At 39.0% G+C, this 24,943-nt stretch overlaps 1 protein-coding gene across 3 annotated transcripts; it reads left to right on the top strand.

Moving 5' to 3' along the window:
* The first annotated feature begins 497 nt into the window (after positions 1–497).
* Positions 498–21,890, top strand: SF3B1 (splicing factor 3b subunit 1). 3 transcript variants are annotated; one of them, XM_065840433.2, is made up of 25 exons: positions 498–604; positions 4,685–4,851; positions 6,143–6,244; positions 6,663–6,777; positions 8,593–8,672; positions 9,865–10,032; positions 10,192–10,426; positions 11,174–11,386; positions 11,763–11,884; positions 12,513–12,710; positions 12,806–12,907; positions 13,600–13,779; positions 14,224–14,310; positions 14,442–14,712; positions 14,971–15,116; positions 15,205–15,351; positions 15,482–15,607; positions 16,006–16,227; positions 16,472–16,654; positions 16,749–16,860; positions 16,947–17,067; positions 17,478–17,609; positions 18,430–18,702; positions 19,189–19,405; positions 21,258–21,890. In XM_065840433.2, the coding sequence occupies exons 1-25, from the start codon at positions 577–579 to the stop codon at positions 21,414–21,416; spliced, it is 3,906 nt and encodes a 1,301-aa protein (XP_065696505.1). In that variant the 5' UTR covers positions 498–576; the 3' UTR covers positions 21,417–21,890. The 3 variants fall into 3 exon arrangements, with proteins under 3 accessions (XP_065696505.1, XP_071667598.1, XP_065696506.1); XM_065840434.2 differs by lacking the exons at positions 498–604; positions 4,685–4,851; positions 6,143–6,244; positions 6,663–6,777 and adding an exon at positions 6,787–8,276; XM_071811497.1 differs by lacking the exons at positions 9,865–10,032; positions 10,192–10,426; positions 11,174–11,386; ... (15 more) ...; positions 19,189–19,405; positions 21,258–21,890 and adding an exon at positions 8,221–8,276.
* Positions 21,891–24,943: the final 3,053 nt, after the last annotated feature.

Below are 24,943 nucleotides of genomic sequence, written 5' to 3'. Positions count from 1 at the left end.
ACCTCCTTGATCTTGGATTATTTCTTGCATGGATTAATATGATTCTGAAGTCTTTCTTTCACCTGCTAGCGGCTTTCACCAATTATAGAACCATAGCTTGCGTTCCCTCTTTCAAGAGAAAATACTGAATAGACGATCTGCCTGAGGTGCTGCCATCCAGTTATGCCCCCATCTTGTGGCAAGTACACATCTCAGTGCTTTATTCTGATAGCTCGCCACTCACGTGTTGGTATTGGGCCAGGGACTCTGCTCAGATTAAAGCAAACACAGCCGAGTGCGCAAGCGCAGTGGGGCCGGAGCACCTGAACAGTGACCGCCTCCCTGCCGCTCAGCCGCGCCCTCATTGGTTAGCAGCGCAAAGTGGGCGGGGCTTAGGCCCCGGCTCGGAGGACTGCGCAGCCGACCAACAGACGGCTCTTCGCTGCCGTCACTGCGCCTGCGCAAAGCGCCAGCTGTTTGGGGGGGGAGGGGCCACTCTGCAGCTGCGCTTGCGCATTGTGCTCTCGGCCTTCCCCCTTGTAGCGGAAGTGGCGGGGCCGCGCCAGTTCCGGCTCGGCGTTGTTCACTGTGGACAAAATGGCGAAGATCGCCAAGACCCATGAAGGTAAAGTCTGAAAAAAAAAAAAAAAAAAACCCTCAGCGGCCCTTCCTGCCCCGGTGCCCTCGGCCTTTGTTTTTAGGTTGTGTTTTTCCCCGATTCCGGGCAGCGCCAGTCCGGGCTCGGTGGGCGCGGGCCGGGCGGGCTCTCCCCGCGGCGGGCGGGCCGGGCCGGGCCTGTTTGTAATGGCGTCTGCACTGGTGGCAACCGCCATGGCCGGGGCCGCCGCTCGCGGGCAGGGGCTGGGGGGACGGGGCTGCGGGGGCGAGGCCTGGCTCAAAACGTTGATACCACGCGGTTATTCTCTTGACCGAGCCCTTCGGGCTGTGTCCGTGGTAAAGCGGAGGCCAAGCGGGAGGGGATTCCTCGCTGAAAGCCTCCACGGCCCGAGCTGTTTTGAGCGACGTGGGGCTCACTGAAAAATATGTTTTGAAGGAGGGGAAAAAACAGCGTGAGGTCTCGAACATTTCAGCTGCCGATTGAGCACCGAGACCTCCTGCTGTTCCCCGGGGAAAACTGATCTCTGAGCGGTTTAATGAGCGAGAACTCTCCTGGGCAGTATGTTATTTTCAGAGGTGCTGTGTGGCTGTTTTCACCGCTGCTTCCAGCTCCTTGCAGCATGAATCAAAGCTTTCCTGGACAAAGCTTACCCTGCTCCTAAGTATCTTCAGGCAAATAATTTTTTTTTTTTTTGCTCTTGGGATTTTACTCATGTTTATGTGCATGATAAACGATCTGCTGTGTTTTATGTAAATTTACATCTGTAATTCGGTCATGAAAAAACTACCTCTGGACAGTCGTTGTACACTGTGAGGTAGGCAGGGCACCCAGATATTCATCGCCTTTGGGGACGGTAAGTTTTGCACCGAGAAAAACTTCAAATGCGGAGGTGTCATCTCCTGCGGAAGTGAGATTAATGTAGTCTTTAGCACCGCAAACCTGGTTTGGGTTTACGGAGGAAGAAAAGCTTAAACTGTTCCGTTCACTGTTTTTTTTTATCTTTAATATGATTTTACTTTCTCACGTTCCAGAACATTTTTATAGGCTTGTGTGAGATACTACTCAAGTGAGTGTTACCTATCACAGTACTCTGCCTGTCCTATTATGTAAGGAGCTTTTAATAATAAAGTAGTGGATTAAAAAAAAAACAAGCCACACACAAAATTAAAAAAAGAAGAAGAAAACAAAACCAACCCCAAACCCAAAAATAGCTTGTTTATTGAAACAAAGGGTGCCCTGTTGAATTTAATGTTAACATTGACATGCTTCCAGTTGCATGTGTTGAATCAGAACAGGTTTTAAAGGGGGTGATTGTATGTAGTTAAATTACGTGTAACTGGGTATGATCATGTAATGCTGTCCTTCACAACACGAAGGTATTAGCTGAACAGCTTGTTTTGTTTTTCTGAGTTCTATCTCTTTTCCATTCCTGACTGATTTTCCAAATTGAATAGTTTGTCACTAAATAGTTTTAGACGATTTTTCACATCTTTGTATTGTTTATTAAATACTTGTTGATTGATGTGTTCAAGACACAACTTGAAAGAGGTCTTGAAATGTTTTGGGACTGTTTCAGTTGGGTAGCTTAAGGGGAAACTCTTTTGTTAGGCTGAGGAGTCAAGTTTTAAATGGCAGCTTATAAAGCCTCAAGAAATGCATGAGTTTTGAATGCTGTCCAAAGTGGTTCTCAATTTGCATCATTTTTTTTTCTTGCTCAGAAATGGACTAAGAGATCTCCAAACATAATAGACCTAAAGTAAATGAGAGTGCTAAGGTCGCTAGAAGTAAACCTGCCCAGCGCAAGCTAAATGTGCAAAAATATGATAAGGCATGAAAACACATAAATTCTCTATGCTGTAAAATGCTACTTCAGCAGAGAGACTGATTCTTGTTTCTTCTTTCATGCTGAATAAATGTTTTACACTCCAAATGTTGCAAGTAGAACTATGTGTATGGTAATGGAGTATATATTTTGAGAAATACTATAATGATCTGACTGTGAACTAGATTTCCAGGGAGTTTGATTTTAAATATGTTGACTTTAATAATTTTCAAAATCTATCATAGATTTCAAATCAACTGTGCACGTTAAAGTTACTTCTTGCAAAATACCAAAATGTATTAAATAGAGTAAAATACAGAAAAAGGAATGATCAGTAGGACATTATCCTACCCCCATTAAGAAAAAAAACCCACTGCCTTTATGTTTCTGTGTCTTTGAACTTTCTGTTTGTGTCCTGGTTGACAAAGTCATCAAACGAGTACTTTACTTTACACAACGTGTTTTTAAGCCAAGTGATTACTCTTTCTTAATTTGATTTGTATTTAAGTGCCTTGTGAAGTAGGGTGTGAACTTTTTCAAAAAAGTTCGAGTTATCAAAGGAAGGGAAACACATCTTTAATGTCAAAATAATATTTTCCAGCTAAATATATGATGCTTTTTAACCTAGTAATCTCTGGCTGCAGACCTTTTACATATCTGCTTTTGTGGGGACATCAAATGTTTTATTGGTTTTACATATATTAGTGGCAATTTGTGCTAAGAAAAGGACCCAGCCTTGAGTTCAGCTCCTGGAGTTTACAGGGCTGATCATTTACTTTTAAACTAACCAATTCTTTCAAACATTTAAAAAATAAACGCCACCAAAACTAAACCCCACCCCCAATTTACATCTTGGGTCCAATAACATGGATTAGCAGTAAGTTTACCTTAAAAAAAAAAAAAAAAGAGTATTCTAAGCTTAATTTTTGCCAGGTTTCTTAACAGAAGTTGTTGTATAGTGTCTTTTGCAACGTATCTCGGTGGGAAAACCTTGTGAAATGTGTTTGTCCTGATAAAGAGAAATGAGCAACAATAGTAGAAAACTAGTGAGTAGTCAAGATTTAAGACTATTTGTGAAGAGAATTTCCTGCCGCGTTGTAAATTGGCAATTTTCCCTCAAGTTAGTGTAGCGGGCAATACCACTTCAGATGGGAAAGGGTGAGTCACAGAATCGATGACATTAGAAGGGACTTTGGAGACCATATAGTCCGAGTATGATCCTTGGTATTCCTTCAACCACAAAGTGCAACTCTTGGCTGTTCTTTTGGCCATGGAAATTAATTGCTTGAACTCCTGAAATTCACATTTTACGTGTAATTATCTTTAGATATCTGTTGAATCAAATAAGATTTGGATGGAAACAGTAATATTTTCATGGAGTTTAGCTGTGCCTTAGTGTACCTATATCACAATTAAATTCATTGAATACAGTTGAATTACTGTAACTTATTTTTGTGTTACATTAGAACAGGTAGGAGGAAAGCATGGTTTAATTTGGTTCCTTGTTTTCTGGGTTAACAAGTTAATGTGTTTTTCTGAAAGTACAAAATTTCTGAGGTCAGAGGTTGCCCCTAGAGCTGATTAGAGTCAGACCTGATACGTTAAAAGAATGACAAAGCTCCCGTTAGTCTTTTTGGAATAGGCAGGAATAGTCATGAGTAAATAACATTTGAGCTGCCACAGTGAGAAGAAACTGGTCCTTTTTGAAATTTTTGCTAACTTGGTATGCAGTGGCATATCAGAGGGTTGCTTTTTTCGTTTCTACAAAGAGAATACAGCTTTGCAATCTGTTAGATAACACAATCCAGTGTTATTTTATTAAACATTCTGAGATTTGACAGCTCATAGGGTAGCTCTTTTGAACAGATTTGCTTTAATTAACAACATTGGCTTGTTAATTGGTGATAACATTTTGAAAGGCTTTTGTCACGAGAGGATTACCTTTGTTGAGAAAGGGTTAGTGTGGTGTTGAGAAATATTGCTGTGGTGTAAATTGCCTTCTCTGCTATCTCTGGAAGATAGTGGGTTTGAATAATTTGCTTCAGGCCATACAATTGAAGTTGTCTGTGCTGAATAATATTACAACTTGAGGAAAATCTGCTTATAAACATCATGGCATAGTTTTATGTGTTTTATTTGTTTATTTCTTTAGAGATAATCTTTAAAATGGAGTGAAGAGCTCAGTTTGTTGTCCTCAGTAACATGAACGTTACATTTTGTATGTATGTATAAAAAGACATGATTTTTTTTTTTCTTTACCCTAGATATTGAAGCGCAAATTCGAGAAATTCAAGGAAAGAAGCCTGCTCTTGATGAAGCCCAAGGAGTAGGCCTCGATTCCACAGGATATTACGATCAAGAAATCTATGGTGGCAGTGACAGCAGGTTTGCTGGATACGTCACTTCTATTGCAGCAACTGAATTGGAAGATGTAAGTGATTTTAAGTATTTGCTTGTTTAGCCCATGTGTTCGAAGTATATTGGAATTTATTTTGAGTAATTTTTAACAGCAGTTGCTAAAGTAAAAGCAGTTGTTGTTGTTAAAGCCATACTGGACCAAATATGTCTTATCTGGGAAGGCCATAAGCTCCAAGTCTGGCTTGTACTTCATGAATTGTGCTTTGAAAGTCATGTAGGCCTAAGCAGAAGGCAAAACATTGTGGCCTGCTACTTAATCAGTGTTAACCTTGACTGGAACAGTTAACCTTGTTCTGTTGTTGCTGCCAAGATGAAAAATAATGGTGAAAAAAAATTCTAATAAAACTTGGGCCAACGAACTTAAGTGACTATTTTAAGATTTCTGTTTCTACTTTGTTTCAAATTTCAAAGCATTTGTTGAGAATTGGCTTTTTCACTGTATTATGTTCTCCTTACCTATCCTGCTTGTAAGATTACTTTGTGTTAACTTCTAGCGTTAAACATTTTACCACATTTTCAGCTGCAGGAGCAGTCATAAACTACAGTTCTGACCATAAATACTTAGGCAATTACATATTACATTGAGTTATTTATATTTTTGTGAGGAAGAAAGATTGTTATATTCAGTTTAGTACTAGATGACATTTTTTATGTTACGTACTATGTGTCATTTATGCAATTCTAAAAATTCCTTGATTAAAAATTTCCATTACAGGATGTCAGTGAAATCAGTTCATAGTTTTAAAATCAGTTTTTCTTTTGGATTGCTTTAACTTATTGCACACAAACTGGCTACTAATGCGAGGAAATAGATAGCACACTATGTACTTGTTATTGACATCGTGATTGAGAAGCTGTAACTAAATCAACATTAATATTTTTCTGAATTTTTCAGTGTTTCTGAAGCTTTTTATAGGGTTATTTACTGAAGTTTTGACCTGTATCTAGATGACTTTTAAGAAAATTTCTGTGTACCAGTTTTCACATGCTGACTAGTGCCAATATGAAATATAGACTTTTTGTATCACTAATGTAGATAGCATACTTGATTAACTGTAGCATATTGCAGAATACTTGAGTCTTGTAGGGAAAAAGTGATCTTTTTAGTGATGTGAGTAGGTTTATTGGATTCAGCAGTTTGGGAGTAATGAAGCGAACTATACGGAAAAGCATGCTGAAATTTGGAATTAACGATTTTATTTGTCCATATTCATCTTTTCTATGACCGCAGTATGTTAAGTTGACATTATTTTGTCTAAATACAGTATCAATATGACAAATTTACCATGTCTTTTTACTGCCAGGATGATGATGACTACCCTTCTACAAGTTTGCTTGGCCAGAAGAAGCCAGGGTACCATGCTCCAGTCGCGTTGCTTAATGACATACCACAGTCTACTGAACAGGTACATCCTACTTTACTCTTGTAAATAAAATATAATCACTTAGGTTTTATATTCCTGGAGTATCTTTCTGTGAAATTTAAAAGCTTATGAATAAGTGTTGAGTCCCCATGCAAAAAGAAGGGGAAGGGTTGACAGCATGAAATGCTTTGGTAACAGGTGAATAAACTTCTTAAAATAGTGAATTCTTGTCACAAGTTATTTCATAAGACATTGTGTGTTTAGAGAAAAGGTAAAATTCCAGTTACAGAAGTAAAATTTATATTAACGTAGTATTTTGACATTCCTGTGTAGTTGAGATTAAAATAAAGTAGGTCTTTTTAGTAATACTGAAAATGAACACAGGCTTACAGTCACCAGACACTTTTCATATTGTTCTTCTTACATATGTGACTAAGAAGCTTCTTTTGTTTGTTTTTAGTATGATCCTTTTGCAGAACACCGCCCTCAAAAGATTGCAGATCGGGAAGATGAGTACAAAAAGCACAGGCGGATGATGATAATTTCCCCTGAGCGTCTTGATCCTTTTGCAGATGGTAATTTATTTTGACTTTCCTATACCCTTTATGAGCTTTGTTGTCTTTGTCTTTAGCCCTTTGATTTCTGTTGGCATGCTTATAAACTTAGTTTTGTTTTAAACATCCCCTTTTTATAGAGATTGGGTTGAAAACCTAGATCCCATATTCTTCATCTTTATAATACAAGTTTTCTTTCCAGGTAGAAGGACAAGAAAATAATGAGCCATTGCCATAGAAACACAAAGGGTTAAAGGTTTCTCTTTTCATTTTGTTTTGGGTTGTGCGTTATACTTTGAACAACTTGTGTATTGAGTGCTCAGATTCTTTCAGTATCTTGAAAGTTTTCATTCCAAGTTGTAGATTTACAGGGTTACTGCTTTTGAAATGCTAGTTCTCAAAATAGAGCACCTAATTCTTACCATCCTATGTAAACTTAGGTGGTATAGATGAAAGAAACAAAAGCAGATATAAGACTTTGATACTATTAATAGTTCAAGTCTGTTCTGATAATTTTGGAATGCAAGTCAGGAAAAGGGGTATAGTGGGTCCGACAGACTTTCTTCAGATGAGTTTCACGTGTGGCAATAAGGTGCCTGTTGGCTTAAAATTCGCAGCTATTTTGCAGGTTTTACAAATTAGAATTTCAGCCTGCATGAATTAATAGGGATATTAATTATTTTACTTGCTTAATTGTACTTGCTATAAACATGTATTGTCAGAATTCACAGGCCCATACTAACTGTCCTTAATTTCTTTCCTACAGCAGTACTGCTATATGCCAGTCCTGTCTGCATTCTTAAGGGTGCAGTTCAACACATCCTGTGTAGATTATGGTGAAAAAGTATTCCAAAGGAAAGTCCTATCAAAGCTAGTGTCAGAGTGACACAGCCAATTGGGCAATCATCTCCAGCATAGAAATGTTTCAGAAGTTTATGGTTTTTTCCCTAAATCAGAATGCTATACCACTTGTATAGCAAATCTGCACATTTTTCTAAAAGAAAAGTGGTTTTCTTGTCTTATTTTTATAAAGTTGGGCTTCTTGTCAAGTATTTAAAAGTTAAGTTAACTCAAGATACACAGCATAAACCAACACATGGTATAGAAACCCCATTACCTGTGAGTATCTTTGTGGTGGTGTGTGTATGGTATTGCATCCAGCTCCCAATCACAGCTGTACCTTGAGAAGAGGGGGAAAGTACCATCAAACAGTTTTTTGGGGGTTTTTGTTGTGTTTATTAGTGAAGCCCTTTTACAATATGACTCTAGAAGATCTGGGAGAGGTCTCCAGATTTGCCAAACTTCTAAATGGGTCTTTATGCTAAAACATTTTAAACATTACGTAGGTATGCACTAGTTAGTTATAGTAAGATACAGCTAGGATTGAACAGCTTACACAAGGTAATGTTTTGAATATAAATATCTTTCCAAAGTGTTACTAATGGTAAAGAGATAATTTTCTAGGCTTCTATTCTGCTGCTTGAAGTCAGAACTGCTGATGGACACAAAGGCACGAAAGTGTACGTATTCCGGATTAGCAACCCAGGAACCCATCACTTCTGAAGACTCTTAACTGTGTTGTCATTTTATCATTTATATCGTCTTTAAAATATTTGTTTGAAACTGCAGTAGTTATGTTTGTGTTCAAACAGGTTAAATTGATCAGCAAACTGAATAAACGTAAGATACATGTAATTTTAAAAATTTTCAATAAAAAAGTAAAATTAAACGATCACAGAATAATATAATATTAGAGCAGGACAATAGAAAAAGGCAATAGTTTCTGCTTATCCTGTACTCATTGTGCTCCATTCCTGTTGCTGTTCTCTTCTGCAGGAGGGAAGACACCAGATCCTAAAATGAATGCCAGAACGTACATGGATGTTATGCGTGAACAGCATTTAACCAAAGAAGAGGTGTGTGTGGGGAGGGTTTTCCACTTTGTTTCATTTTATGGCCTTTGAAAGCATGTTGAGAAAGTGGGAATGGGAAGTCTGTTGACTTTTTTCCTTGACTTATAAGTCTTTTTCTTTGGAAATCCTGTTTTTCGCACATTCGAAGTCAGTAGTATTTAAAGGATTGAAGTTTTGAAAAGCATCTGTTCTATATAATACCTAAGGAATGGAGGGAGAAATAATCTCAACATATTTTAATCTGTTTTGTTTGTTTAATAGCACCTAGACCTTTTGTTCTTTGTTTTCTTTCAGAGGATGAGAGACAAAAGCTAACAGTCACTGAGGGGGATTCAGTGACAGAGATGTTTGCTTTTGCGAGCTCTGTGTAAAGGGGATCCAGGAAGGTTTTAAAAGGCTTTTGTTGAAGCGTTTACATCATATATTACAGTACTAAGAATAGGTTTAAGGTTGACATTTGGTTTTAAATATTTTTTTAATGTACACACTTTATTCGTGGCTATTAAAAATTAATTTAATAGGTAGGATACTGGTAGTACAATCAGATTTCTTGTGTGATACCTACAATGCTATCTTGTTTACTGCAGCAAGATCTTGTAGTTCCAGTGGCCTCTGTAGATTAATATTGATTTACCCTACTTGACTTACCTTAATTGAGGAATTAGTTCGTAATTTTGATGATCTTACTGTTCAGGGACCCATTGATAAGTGAAAAACAGTCTGGGTTAGTGTGCTATTTTAACAATGTCATCTCAGGATTTTAAGTAGAATTTCGGTGTTTCTTTATGTTATGGGGTATAACTCACATTAACCCATTTTCTAACTTGTCCACCTTTAACTTACTGAAGTGGAACTTGTTTTTTAAGGTATACATGTAGGTGACAGAAACTGATAGCACTCAAAATTCCCCATGGGTTTGCATTTCTTTTAGTCATGACTTTTATAAGACATCGATTTGAAAACAAGCCCTCCGAACACAAAACTGGGTATAGAACACATAGTCAGTATAGAAGAATTTGAAAATCAGTGAACTTGAAGTTAAAACAGTAGCTAATCGCATGTTGTTTGAGCAAAACCTCTAAGGAAAGCACAAAAAGATAAGATACAGCTGAAAAATCTCCTTTGAAAGTATAATCTGAAGAGGCCTTCTTTAGAAATCTGTTTCTTATGTTTGTCTTTTTGTGCCCTTGAATAGAGGGAAATTAGGCAACAACTAGCTGAAAAAGCTAAAGCTGGAGAGCTTAAAGTCGTCAATGGAGCCACATCTCAGCCGCCTTCAAAACGCAAACGGCGTTGGGATCAGACAGCTGATCAGACTCCTGGTGCCACACCTAAAAAATTATCCAGCTGGGATCAAGCAGAGGTAAGAATGCTAGTGTTCATCAGCTTATCTACAGAAGACATTATTAATGCTAATCCTCTGGAATTTCAGAAGTTTGTTACTCTACTAAAAAACAGTAACTAGCAGTCTTTTACTGGATACTATGAGAGTTATTAATACTTTGTGGTTTGTGTTGTACAGACTCCTGGACATACACCATCTCTGCGATGGGACGAAACTCCAGGCCGTGCAAAGGGCAGCGAAACTCCTGGTGCCACCCCAGGCTCAAAAATCTGGGATCCGACTCCCAGTCACACACCAGCGGGAGCCGCAACACCTGGCCGGGACACACCTGGTCACGCAACACCGGGCCACGGAGGGGCCACTTCCAGCGCGCGTAAAAATCGATGGGATGAGACGCCTAAAACAGAAAGAGGTATTTACAGCAAACGGAAAAGCGCCTGCATTTTGGATGGTTAATTGTATAGGATTTTTTCACCTGAAGGAAACAATAGATTGAGAAGCCAGGCAAGAAGTGATTATATTCTGACATCTAGTGGCTGGTGTGTCAGTTTTGTCTGAGTTCTTAGAATTGAATTCTGCCTGTTAAAGCTTAACTCGTGTCTTTGAAAACACCTGGGCTCAAAAATGGAATGGAAGTTTTGTGACATATCTAGTGACCGCTGCAGGTTGGGATTTTAATGTGTAAAGAAGCTCATGTTGAATTGGTTTTTGTGATACATTTGTGTGTGGTGTTTTTGAACTGTTTAATTTTTTTGAAGAGGTTAGCGTTCAAACAAGTTTGGAAGCATTTTCTCACCTGCCTAATTGGAATAAAGCTCATGTGGCTGGGAACAATGAAACACCATTATTCCTTAATGCTTTTGTTGAGTGACTGCATGGAGTACTTCATCCAGTTTCTAGAATATCTGAGTGCTCTTGTATTTTTTAGAATTCTATCTTTTTAAGCTAAAATTTAGCAAGGAGATGACATGCTCTTTTTCATAAAATGAAGTTCTCTTTGATGTTTTTAGTGTAATGCATGTGTGTTTTCAATATTCACCGAAGACCAAAGTAGTCTTTACTTTTTGTCTGTTGTATTTATTTACCTGTTGATTTGTGTAGATATTGAAAATGGGTTTCTCTAGTTCTTTGTGCAGAAGTTGCTTTGTTTTTTCCTTAGATACTCCGGGACACGGCAGTGGCTGGGCTGAGACACCTCGTACGGATAGAGGTGGTGACTCCATTGGGGAGACACCAACCCCAGGAGCAAGTAAAAGAAAGTCGCGATGGGACGAAACCCCTGCCAGCCAGATGGGCGGCAGCACCCCCGTTCTGACGCCTGGCAAAACACCCATTGGCACCCCAGCTATGAACATGGCAACCCCTACACCAGGTGAGCCCAGTCCCTTCTCTAAGGCTTCACTGTCTTGTGGAAATGAACCATTTACCTTTATATAGTGTTTTGAAATAGGCTCTGCCTAACATGTTCTCCTGCCTGTATGAAAGCAATCAGTATATGCACAGTTTGTGATTTTTAATGCCCACAGCAGCTCAGTTCTAGAGGGGAGAATAGAGACTAAGATTACATGTCAGTTCCTGTGCAGTTTAGTTGGTAAAAAATAGATAAAAGGCTCTCTGGAAGTTTGATAGGCTACAGATTACAAGTCGTATGGAAACTTTCACTTAAGAGAACACTTAACCTTTAAGCGAACAAGTCATCTTCTGCATACAGAAGATTTTATTTTTAAACTTTTTGGTTTTTAATATAGGTCATATAATGAGCATGACCCCTGAACAGCTGCAGGCTTGGCGGTGGGAAAGGGAGATTGATGAGAGGAACAGACCGCTTTCTGATGAAGAATTGGATGCTATGTTTCCAGAAGGATATAAGGTAATTCATCTGGATTAAAATGTAGCAGACCAGGTTGTGATGTTTGGTTTGTTTGTTTTCTGTGTTGTCCCAGAAGCAGAATGTTTTGCATTAAGTATTGATTATTTCTTGTAGATGCTTGTTTAATTTGGTTACTGATTTGTTGTAACTCCTTTAGAAAGGGAGAACTAAAGGTAATCTCAAGGGCCAGTTGTTATTCTGCTTCTCAATGTTGTGAATGCCCGTCAAGGCCAGAAATGAGCTGAGTGGACTGATAAAAATACTAAGTCCAGATGTAGAAAAACATAGTGTCACAAATTGAGTTGGCAAGTATGCTGTGTTGATACAGGGGCTGAAGTGCTTCTTTAATGTTTTATAAAGAGACTTAAAAGAGACTTCCGAGTTTATTAGCCGGGCAGCACAACTGAGTTTTGTTCTGAAATATTGTCAATACAGGATAAGCATGAATTACAGACTGTCTTGATGAACTTGTATTGCTGTGACCATGGAATCTAATGTATGCAATAACACTCACACAAATCCCCAAACAGATAAAATAGGAAGTAGAAATTTAGTAATGTTTTGTATTTGATGCCTTCCTCTTTTTATATCTGTTGTGATAAGATGAATTTTGTTCTTTGTTGTGTAGGTTCTCCCCCCACCAGCTGGTTACGTACCCATTCGCACTCCAGCTCGCAAGCTCACAGCAACCCCCACACCTTTGGGGGGCATGACCGGATTCCACATGCAGACCGAAGACCGGACTATGAAGAGTGTTAATGACCAGCCATCTGGCAATCTTCCATTCCTAAAACCAGATGATATCCAATACTTCGATAAACTACTGGTAAGTGAGATTTCACTCATGCTGATTAAAGTTTCTTGAAGTTTTTCCTTTGAATATGTAGTAATACCTGTTTATTTGTCTGCAATTATTTCTAGGTTGATGTGGATGAATCAACTCTGAGTCCTGAAGAACAGAAGGAGAGAAAAATAATGAAATTACTTCTGAAAATAAAGAATGGCACACCTCCCATGAGAAAGGTAAGATGAATTGTCAGATGCATTTACGTAATTTCGCTTTTCAAAAATATACGTTTGTTTTCGTGTTTAGTTTCAGTTGTCCATCGGATTCTCTTTAAGATAATCTGCTAAACTTTGATATCTGTTTAGTGCTCTCTTCCTATTCTGTGGCTTTTTGTTTGTCATTCTATGTAATTGAATATTGCTGCTCTTTGTACAGTAATGTAAGTCACTCAATAGTATATGACTTTATTTTATGATTATGAGAAGCTAGATTTACAGTGTGTTTTGCTTACAAGGCTTCGTAACTTTCTGGATTTTGCTTTTTACTCTTAAATTAGCAGCGTAGCTCTTATTTAAGTTTCAACCTTACACGTTATTCAATACATTAGCAATCTTTTCTGCACAGTTTTGCTCTGAATTGACCGTAGCTCCAAGCTGCCTAGCTGCAAGTAAGGGCTGTGGAAGCTGCTTTTCACATGAGACCAGGAGCATACTTTTTGTAGCTAACATCAGGGTGTTCTGTTTCACGCATTCGTTTTTAAACAGATCAGCATAAAATTGTTTGAAGTAGAGTTTTGCAGTGGTAGGAGCAAGCATTTTGAAGCCTGTGGTTACGGTGAATTACATTTTAACTTGGTTTATATCTACCTGTTTTGTAGTTGTTTGGTGGTGTTTCCTTAGTTTAACTGAGGCTGTTTGGGCTTTTTTAGGCTGCATTGCGACAAATTACTGATAAAGCTCGAGAATTTGGAGCGGGGCCGCTATTTAATCAGATTCTGCCTCTGCTGATGTCACCAACACTTGAAGATCAGGAGCGTCACTTACTTGTCAAAGTCATCGACAGAATTCTTTACAAACTGGATGACTTGGTCCGACCGTATGTGCACAAGGTCTGTTGCAGTTTACTGTTTCATCTTTGATTTGCTTTTTTCTGATCATTACTAGAAGTGTATATTTTAACTGCCTGTGGTGTGATTGAAGTGTGGGCTTTATGGTATGTAGCAGGATGTGAAAATGAAACGTGCACACTTGGGGGTGGGAAGGGGATCTTATGCGATCTAGGTAGGATCTCCAGGCCAGGTCCTTTAGAGACAAAGAGCTCTAGAAAGAGCATAATAGATTTTTTTATTATTGTATTTTTTTCCAGTCATCATAAAGCTTTAAGCTTGGGTCTGTATAATCATCTCTGCTCCATGGTGCTGGAGTTAGGTTATGGTTGGACTTCATGATCCTGAGGGTTTCCTTCTGACCAAAATGATTCTATGGTATCTAGTAGAGCCAGAAATACTAACAGTATTAATGAAAGGAAATACTAATTTGTTCATCTCTTTCAGATCCTTGTCGTCATTGAACCCCTGCTGATTGATGAAGACTACTATGCTAGAGTGGAAGGCAGAGAAATTATTTCCAACTTGGCTAAGGTAAAGTTCCATCCTTCATTAAGGCACCGAGTTAGCTTACACGTAGCTAACTCCTCTTTACAGACATGACAGAAGATTTATGAACAGCACAGTTAATTCCATTTGGTATGTTTTGTTTGTTTTTCCTTCAGGCTGCTGGTTTGGCAACAATGATCTCCACAATGCGACCTGATATTGATAATATGGATGAATATGTCCGAAATACAACAGCCCGAGCCTTTGCTGTCGTTGCCTCTGCCTTGGGCATCCCTTCTCTGTTGCCCTTCCTGAAAGCTGTCTGCAAAAGCAAAAAATCCTGGCAGGCCAGGCATACTGGCATCAAGATTGTGCAGCAAATTGCAATTCTTATGGGTTGTGCTATCTTGCCTCATCTCAGGAGCTTGGTTGAAATCATTGAACATGGTAAGTTCTGCTTTACCAGGCAAAGACTCTTCTATTTGCTTTATATTTTGAAAATTTTTCATACCCCAGTGAGGCACGGTGCTAGTAAGGTCCTTGTTTTGTGGGGTCTTCTGACACAGAGAGACTTTGGCTGAACTGTGAGAGAGGAATAGTGGTTCATTTTTCCTGAAAATAAGTTAATCTCTTATACTGCCCCTATATTTTTGCTGTTTTGAACTTGAACCACAAGATGTGATACTAAACGCCACTCTCTTGCAGGTCTGGTGGATGAGCAGCAGAAAGTTCGCACCATCAGTGCTCTGGCTATTGCTGCTTTGGCTGAGGCAGCTACTCCCTATGGCATTGAGTCATTTGATTCTGTTCTGAAGCCTTTATGGAAGGGTATACGTCAACACAGAGGAAAGGTATATCTAAAATACTTTATTCAGTTTGAACTGATGTGGATGTGTAGATTCTGTAACTCACCTGAGACCTATTTCTGCATTTCACTAGGGTTTGGCTGCCTTTTTGAAGGCTATTGGTTACCTGATTCCACTCATGGACGCCGAGTATGCAAACTACTATACCAGAGAAGTCATGCTCATCCTTATCAGAGAGTTCCAGTCTCCTGATGAAGAGATGAAAAAAATCGTGTTGAAGGTGTGTCAGAATGACTGTTTAACATTAATATTGAATATGTATGTGTTTCCTTTTCTTAAACAAACAAAAGAACCTTACAACCGAAACCTTACACAGAATTAAAATAGTTGGATTTTTTCTTTCCCGCCAGGTGGTAAAGCAGTGTTGTGGTACAGATGGTGTTGAATCAAACTACATTAAAACAGAAATCTTGCCACCTTTTTTCAAACATTTTTGGCAGCACCGAATGGCATTGGACAGAAGAAATTACAGACAGGTATTTTGGTTTCTTTGACTGGAAAATTATTTACAGGACAACAAAATTCACATTAGAATGTTCATTCAGGCTAGATGCTTAATTTCGTCTCTGGCCTGAAACTGAATTTTGTATGGCCTAGTGATTTAGAAGTTGCGTAGCCAGAAGATTCATGAGATTCATGAGGCTGTTAGACATTTAACGTCGGTGAATGAGCCTATGTCAGTTGTATGGTGGGGTACTTCACCCCATTTGTTGTGTTTAAACATTGTGTGATTTCTAAAAGTAAAAACAGTTGTTTGTAGTGTATGTCACGTGTGTGGTGCTGTTTCTCATCTTCAGGGTAGGGAAATTTATATTCAAGATGTAGAAAGTAGGTTTTAACAATGTTTTGCTCACTTAACATTTGTGTATTTCAGTTGGTTGATACAACTGTGGAGCTGGCAAATAAAGTTGGAGCAGCAGAAATTATTTCTAGAATTGTGGATGATCTGAAAGATGAGGCTGAGCAGTACAGAAAAATGGTCATGGAAACAATTGAGAAGATAATGGGAAATCTGGGGGCTGCCGACATCGATCATAAACTGGAAGAACAGCTTATCGATGGGATCTTGTACGCCTTTCAGGAACAGACCACAGAGGTATGGCCAAGGGTGTTTAGTATTTGTTTGCTCTAATTGTAAGGTAGCTCACTGTTAATCACACAAAAATGGATGCTTCTAAGATAGATTTTTAGAATCATTTTTAGATGTCGGTGCTCAAATCGGTGAAATTTAGAAGCTAGCTCTGGAATGTTAGCCTTTTAATAGCCATTTTAGATGATGTCAAGTTTAATGAAGATGTTGTATTGTTTTTGATCTGATTTTCTTTTGTTTTTACACCCAGGACTCTGTGATGCTGAACGGGTTTGGCACAGTGGTCAATGCTCTAGGCAAAAGAGTGAAACCCTACTTGCCACAAATCTGTGGTACAGTTCTGTGGCGTTTGAACAACAAATCGGCCAAAGTTAGGCAGCAGGCTGCTGACCTCATCTCTCGTACTGCAGTTGTCATGAAGACTTGTCAAGAGGTATCGTATCCACTTCAACCAAATTCGTTGTACTATGTCATAGTAACGCGAGGGAAGAGAAATTTAACTTCTGAATCTTTTTACTTGGTTGCAGGAAAAACTGATGGGACACTTGGGTGTTGTGTTGTATGAGTACCTGGGTGAAGAATATCCTGAAGTACTGGGCAGCATACTTGGAGCACTTAAGGCTATTGTGAACGTTATAGGTATGGTTGTGTATTGATTGCATGCCCGTTCAAGAGCAAAATTAAAAGGCATTCTAAAACTAAATGTGCCTATTTGAATTCACTAGGTATGCACAAGATGACACCACCGATCAAAGATCTGCTGCCACGGCTTACGCCTATTTTGAAGAACAGACATGAGAAAGTCCAGGAAAACTGTATCGATCTTGTTGGGCGCATAGCAGACAGGTAAGCTGACCGGAGATCACATATTTGACCCTCTGTGTGGATGATTATCATGGCAACAGCTAAAGTTGAGTATCAGATTTGGCATCTGGGTATTTATTATCATATCTCTTGACATTTCTTAAGTTGCGTATAAAGTTTAAGATGAGATACTTAGCAGATGGTCTGAATGTATTGTAATATTGTTATTTTGCAAACGCTTTGTAGTTGTCCATTTGTGCAAATTTAGAATGCACCCAATACAATAAGTTTTGAGTAAACTTAACCAGTGAAGGTCTAATGTGAACAAATACCTAATTAAGGAGCTTACTTAAGCAGTCCCCCTCTGATAGCAAGTGAATAGGTGCTGCAGTTTCTGTGGTTTTATTTAAACACTTGAACATCACTGAAGAGGTAACTCTCTTTTCTTTCAGAGGTGCAGAATATGTTTCTGCAAGAGAATGGATGAGGATCTGCTTTGAACTGCTGGAATTATTAAAAGCTCACAAGAAAGCCATCCGAAGAGCCACAGTGAACACTTTTGGTTATATTGCAAAAGCTATTGGGTAAGTTGATCTGACGCTTATCCACTTCTACACACATAGTGATAATTCTGAGTTTTCTGGTGAGAAATATTCGAACTTCTCTACGTTTAGCATGTTGAATGTGTAGACTTGTTTTTACTAATTTTGTAGAACGCAATCACCTATTCTTTGTTAAGACAGGGTGCTGTACTTTTGAACTAAATGTTTAGATGTTAGAGTATAATTTGGTAGTAAGATCTGTTTGTCTCATGAATTTATGGTACTGTGATACGCATTCAGACTCTGTATTCTTCATAAACTCTTCTTGAAATAATCTATCTTCTCCTATTTTTTCCCAAATCAGTACTTGTATGGATTTGCAAAGGTGATAATGCAAGTCAGTAATTTGTAGAATGAAGCACAATTCCCATCTTTATGCATATTCTTAAACAAGTGAGCATTTACTGACTTAATGCAGATCCAGCAAGCAACCATGAAATATCATAACTGCACTTATCTCTACAGGACATTGCCTGTCTCTGTCAATGTGTGTGGTTTTATACAAGTTTGTAATTAGCTGTGGGATCAGAGTAACAGTGGGAAGGCTACTCCTGTCCTCCAGAGTTCACAAGAGGCAGAACAGAAGACAGGAAAAAACCTAAATCTAGAGAAAATAAAAAATGTTGGCTATGAAAATAAGATCATGTAGTTGCTTAAACTGTTTTAAAGTTTTGTGCTTTCTGTTGTTTCTCAGTTATCTAATTTTTCGTTTTCTAAGGGCTAAGCCGCTTGCTGTCTGAAACTCAACTAACCTGAACCAAATGCTCACTGAATCTGTTGACACACATGTTATCTCTTCCAGACCTCACGATGTGTTGGCTACACTGCTAAACAACTTGAAAGTGCAGGAAAGGCAGAACAGAGTATGTACTACAGTAGCGATTGCTATTGTAGCCGAAACGTGCTCACCTTTCACAGTGCTGCCTGCACTCATGAACGAATACAGAGTTCCGGAGCTGAACGTCCAGAATGGGGTGTTAAAATCTCTTTCTTTCCTGTTTGAATACATTGGAGAGATGGGAAAAGATTATATTTACGCTGTTACGCCGTTGCTTGAGGATGCTTTAATGGACAGGTGAGTGCGCTTCTTCCTACTCATGGTACAGTTGGCCATAGTCATATTTTAAGTATATAGCTGGGTCTTAACAATAGCAAATATGCATGTTGCCCTTGTTTGCTAAAAATGTTAAGTGATCAGCCTAATTTTGAAGCCAATGTCTGCAAATAATTCAGATTATATACTCCTATTTTACTAATACTTTTGAGGATTGATATGACTCGAGCATCTTAAGTGAGTCAAGAATTCTTAAATTCAAACGGCTTTTGATAATTTCTATTGTTAATATTTCTGCTGTGGAATTAGGGTGCAGTAATTTGTCAGAAAACTCCATGTTCTTAAAGTTACTGATTTTTGTTACTCTGCCTATTGCCATCCGTAAATATGGATTAAAAGTGTATACTAGTACTTTCCAAAAAAGTGTTACTTAAAAGAAACACTATGCTGATCCAATCATATTGCTTCTAAATACACTTTCTTAACAGACTGCTCTTCTCATTGCAGGGATCTTGTGCACAGGCAAACAGCCAGTGCTGTGGTGCAACACATGTCTCTTGGTGTTTATGGGTTCGGCTGTGAAGATTCTCTTAATCATTTGTTAAATTACGTCTGGCCTAATGTGTTTGAAACCTCTCCTCACGTCATCCAGGCGGTGATGGGAGCTCTGGAGGGTCTCAGAGTCGCCATTGGGCCCTGCAGAATGTTGCAGTATTGTTTACAGGTACGTCCCCATGTCTGCCGCAAATTATCAAGTAGGATGTCTTTCCAGGAGACAAAAAAGTCCATTGAAAATTATTTTCAGCAAAGGAGAAGAGTATGGCTTTTACCTCTTTAAAGTGTTCTTTAAACATGGCATTCTGTACCAAGGACTTCAATAATTGAAATACGCAACAAACAGATATTTGGGTATTGTGAGATAGCTGAATACATTGAGGAACTTGCAGAGAGGTAGTAGGTAACTTAGAGTAAAAATTGGCTACAGTGGCCTGGCGTTCTGACTTAATATAAGTATGTATCTCCCAAATTTTGAAGTATCTCAAAAATTGATGACTGGTGAGTAAATTAATAGTGCAAGGGGTTATCAGAACAAGTAACAAGTGAGAGAATAGAGAATATTAAATCTATGTTATTTGTTGTTAGCCAAGAAAAACAGTAAGACATTTAAAACTGTGTAAGAGTGAAGCACTAGAAAAAAGCTCTTTGGTCAGAGTATAAGTTGAGGAATGACCTATTAGAGAGCAGTGTAGGGGAAAGGGACCTGGGGGTCCTGGGGACAGCAGGGTGAGCATGAGCCAGCACTGGGCCCTTGTGACCAGGAAGGCCAATGGTACCTGGGGTGGGTTAGAAGGGGGTGGTCAGTAGGTCAGAGAGGTTCTCCTGCCCTCTACTCTGCCCTGGGGAGACCACACCTGGAATATTGTGTCCAGTTGTGGCCCCTCAGCTCCAGAAGGACAGGGAACCGCTGGAGAGAGTCCAGCGCAGCCACCAAGATGCTGAAGGGAGTGGAGCATCTCCCGTGTGAGGAAAGGCTGAGGGAGCTGGGGCTCTGGAGCTGGAGAAGAGGAGACTGAGGGCTGACCCATTCATGGGGATCAATATGGAAAGGGGGAGTGTCAGGAGGATGGAGCCAGGCTCTTCTGGGTGACAACCAGTGATAGGACAAGGGGCAATGGGTTCAAACTGGAACACAGGAGGTTCCACTTAAATTTGAGAAGAAACTTCTTCGTGGTGAGGGTGTCAGAGCCTGGCCCAGGCTGCCCAGGGAGGTTGTGGAGTCTCCTTCTCTGCAGACATTCAAACCCGCCTGGACACCTTCCTGTGGAACCTCAGCTGGGTGTTCCTGCTCCATGGGGGGATTGCACTGGATGAGCTTTCCAGGGCCCTTCCAACCCCTGACGTTCTGGGATTCTGTGAGCTTACACAATTACATCAACACCAAGCACTTGAGCTTCTTTAAATGTGTGCGTGGCAGGAAAACATGGAGAAGATGTGACAGCATTTCATTAATTATTTGCGGATATGTTTTTTTTTTTTAATGTGGGGGGGACCTCAGCGTAAACGTACTGACATCAGTAGGAAGGTGAAGGAAGTCTCTTGCACTGTGTATTTTTGCAAATACTACTAGTGTATTATTATTTAGAACTGCTTTTTCTAGAGCTTTCCACTTTTTTTTTTTAAAGGTTTAGTAATAGCTTATCTCACGTTTTTATATCTAGCGCTCTGTACAGATCACAATTAGCAGAGACAAAGATTAGACTCGGTTCCAGACAATTATCCTGCATCAGGTTTTATTTTTAAAAGAAGAAATCAAAACTAGAAATATATACAGTGGAATTTCTCCCTGCAGAAAAAAATATAAGAAAACCTGCCTCTAAATAATACATAGCTAGTTTAAATAGTCCCAAAAATTGGGAATGGTGTGTTTAGTGTACATTCTTTCTTATAAGTGGTGTTAGTTACTGTAATTGCTTTTTTAAATGCTTATTGTGCAGAACTTGGTTGGATTCAGTAATTTCAATAACAGACAACTAGACCTTAAGTTTTAATACATTTTGTTGTGTTCTGTTTTCCAGGGTTTGTTTCACCCTGCCAGGAAAGTCAGGGATGTTTATTGGAAGATCTATAATTCGATCTACATCGGATCACAGGATGCTCTGATATCACATTATCCAAGGATCTATAACGATGAAAAGAACACCTATATTCGTTACGAACTCGATTACATCTTATAATCTTCTTGTTCAGTTGTTTGTGTTTGATGCACAGTTGTTATTCAATTAAATGCTTCAGATTCGACGATGTAAAATTTTAAAATATTGGCGATCAGTATAGAGCTGGTCAGAGGCAGCGCTAGGAATCCAGTAGCATGATTTTTTAAATATGTCCTTGTTTTTTGATGTTAAACAGTTAAAGCCAGTAGTGACCAAGAAAACAGTGATTACAGTGTACTGGAGGGATTTTTGTTTTGGATTCATCTTTATGAAGATTTAGATTTCATTCCTTGTGTTTAAAGGGGAAGTTTATTTGAGAAATAAACATTTGTGTATAAAAACTAATGGGTGTGTGGTTTTTGGACAGAGGGGCTGGTAAAACAAGTCCCTTTGGATTAAGTATTTGTTCATGTAATAAATAGCTGGCATAAAACATTTTAACCCTTTTTGTCATCCTCTAGCTTTTGAATAAATAAGAAAAACATCCAAACTGTAGTTAATGTGTGTATCTTTGTCATGCAATAATGTAGCCGTAGTCCAGCTGGTGGTCGTAGTAGTGGCAGTTTATTTTAATGGCAAAAATCGCCTTTAGTTGCTTGTTGTTATTGCTTTATCCTCAGTGTCCTGGTTGTGGGGCTGGATTAGCCTGTTAGATTTTCAGAAGTTAAGCAGTTTATTGTAAACACTATGTGTAGAATCAGTTGTGCAAGTTATGCCTATTAATCACATTTAGCATGTATGGCTGTATATAGAACAAAATATTGATAGACTGTGCCATAATTCCTATAAAGAGCCAGGAAATAACATCCCCAGCAGCTGAGAGGAGGCAATTTTAAGCGTGTGTGTGACACAGGAAATGCTTCAGCTCGAGATAAGAAAAGCATTTCATTTCTTTATTTGCTTTTTTCCTTCTCTGCATGTACTAAAGTGAAAAAGGTCTTGATATCCGAGAGTAGAGCACATAGGTTAAATCACCCTGGTAGTATTGTACATTATCGTGTGTTCACAAGATAACACACAGGAGTAGTTGGCTGTTGGGCATTTTGTTCTGAGTCCTTGATTCCATCTGAATGCTGAAGTTGCCTCTTGCCAAGGCCAGGGCACTGTTGTTGGCTGACGTGTCTCTGCTGTTCTGCGTAAGCTGCGATTCTTCAGCTGTTCAGCATGTAAGAAAATCTCACCCTGCCTTTCAAGGCCTAAGCTTTTGTTACGGGCTCAGGGTGGCACAACATCAGCTTGAGACCCTTTTGTTCGTGAAGGTACAAATGTGTTAGCTGGAGCATCTTCTCTTTATTGAACTCTTCCCTTGGAGAGTAACACATGCGTTCTAGTTTTCTAGTGCTTTCTCATTTAATGATATTGTTTGATTTACAGCTGGCCTGCCACCTTCAGTAGTTCTGCAAGACAGGATCAAGCAAGTGCTGATAGAGAGGGTGGAGGGCTGAAAGAAACAGAATTTTGAGAGACTAACCGAAAGAGAGCTCTGAAACAAGTAGGAATGGTGATGACTCGTGACTTCTAGATACATCTTAGCAAAATAGTTATTTTATAATCAAGTCAAATTGTAAACAATTTTGTATTAAGAGAGAAGGGAGCAACTTCAGCTTGTTCTCACTTTTTGTATCTTTCAATCTCATCACTTTAGTTCTCAAAAGTATTTGCACAAACCATTTTAGTTTCATGAGAAAAGAGGGAAAGGGGAAAGAGATCTACTTGAAACAGGATTGTACATAAAATTGTGGTGTTCATTGTTGGGGGTTTTTGCTGACTCGAGTATCTGGTGTGAAGTCTGGTTTCAAACAGCGGTGTTGAAGCACCATTCTTTAAATGTGCTGTCATCAGTAGGTCTTTTTTACCTTCCTGAGACTTGTGCATCTGTGGAACTTACCTAAAAGGGGCATCTCTGGGTCACACACTGTGACTTTCTAGGAGCCTACAGCACTCGTATGACATCTGTCCATCTGTAGACAAACACGTTTCTTTTCCAGTATATATCAAAATCAGTAATGAATGAATGGAAAAGTTTTACTTGTCTGCAGGTGAGCACCAGCATCATTCCCATTTTGGACAATAAAGGGCAAAATGTTAAAACAAATGGAAAGATCGGTCCGCTGCTATTTAAATTCTGTTAAGGAATAATAAATTGTGCCGTTAGTATAGAAAAAATAGGCAAGGCTAAGTGAATAAAAGATCTACTTGTGCTGGTTTGCGGCTTGTGTATAAAATGGGAGATGTGCCATGGCTTGGCAACTGGTAGAGAATTACTGTGTGGTGTAAAAGCATAAAATCTGAATGTGCAGAGAGTCTCTCATCTTCCTTGTTTAGGTGTCTATAAAGGGAAAGAAGTGTTCCTTCCCAGCTTCCCCCCGCATCGTCCCTTCTGGGTTTACTCCTAAATTTATCAGTGAATTGCAAAAGAAACTGTGGACAAATGCCCCACTGACAGCTTTAATTCTTCTGAACGGGCTCCTTGGGTATGTGGAATGAGGTGGAGGGACCTATAGGAGAAAAAGGTATGTGATTTTTCTATTTTTTTTCTCTTAATTACAATGCCATGTTGGGCAAGGGGTGGTGAATTAAGAGAATGTAAGCCATCCCATGGTAAGCAATGCTGCCTTGGGCTTTTTTAGTTTAGAATGTTTGATTTTCCAACTTCACGTGCTTCTTGATTGTAACTGCTTTTTTCTTTTTGTTTAGCCTTTTTAATGGCAAAAGGAATGCAACAATTGTATATACGGACATTTCCTTACCATCTAAACGTCTCCATCAAAGCATGCCCCTTTACAGCCTGAGCCTACAGGGCTAAAATTAGTAAAAGTTAGTAAAATTCTTCAATAACCCTGAAATCTACCTTTTTTCAGAGATCCTGAGATTGTTCAAGGAGTGACATTATTTTCACAGAAAGTTTGATGCCCAGCATAAGCTTTTGGGGTTTTTTGGCAAAATTTCAAAAAATTACGCAGCAAAGTACGGAGGTGATGATTTTTAGGTAAAATTTGATGTAAGATTCCTTGAAAATCAGCAAACCAGGCTTCCAACATTTTGTTCTTGTCAACGAAGGAGTTCTGCTCTCCGAAAAATGGTTTGTTATGAAGTAGCTTCTAACATGTTAAGAAAGGTTGGAGCTTAATATGGTTGTAAGAACAATCTTAACAATAAATAGTAGGAAACCGGAATGTTTGCTCTCACTGGCATACATTCTGTTCACTAGCTTTGCAGAGAAACCAAAGCATTTTCCTTACCAAGTTTACATCCAGACATTACACGGTGCACGTTTTTTCTGTGTTACTTTTCACAAGTTTATTTCTTCAGGCCATTTCCTTAAAACTTTTGGTGTAATGACTCTTGTGAAATCAAATTTCAGGCAGTGTTGCTTCACACCGGTTATTCCCCTATACGTTTTTCTCCAAGCTAAGCAACATACTTTTCCCCTCTAAGCTGCTGTAATGAATAACCTCATTACTAATAGACTGGGGTGGGATGGGAAACAGCTTTCAAATTTGTGGTTCTTCACTAAATGCGGGAAGTGTCGATGTGTGAGTGAAGTG

The sequence above is a fragment of the Patagioenas fasciata genome, chromosome 7 (assembly GCF_037038585.1).
Source record: "Patagioenas fasciata isolate bPatFas1 chromosome 7, bPatFas1.hap1, whole genome shotgun sequence".
In the NCBI taxonomy this organism is placed as follows: Eukaryota; Metazoa; Chordata; class Aves; order Columbiformes; family Columbidae; genus Patagioenas; species Patagioenas fasciata.
Note: the sequence above shows the minus strand (reverse complement) of the source record. Positions and strands in the feature narration are given on the sequence as shown.

Excerpts from the sequence above, each read along its gene's own strand:
- SF3B1 (XM_065840433.2), top strand. The coding sequence starts at position 577 with ATGGCGAAGATCGCCAAGACCCATGAAG. Across the intron at positions 13,780-14,223 it reads TCCGACCGTATGTGCACAAG|ATCCTTGTCGTCATTGAACC; the intron begins GTCTGTTGCAGT and ends CATCTCTTTCAG. Across the intron at positions 16,228-16,471 it reads TTCAGGAACAGACCACAGAG|GACTCTGTGATGCTGAACGG; the intron begins GTATGGCCAAGG and ends TTTTACACCCAG.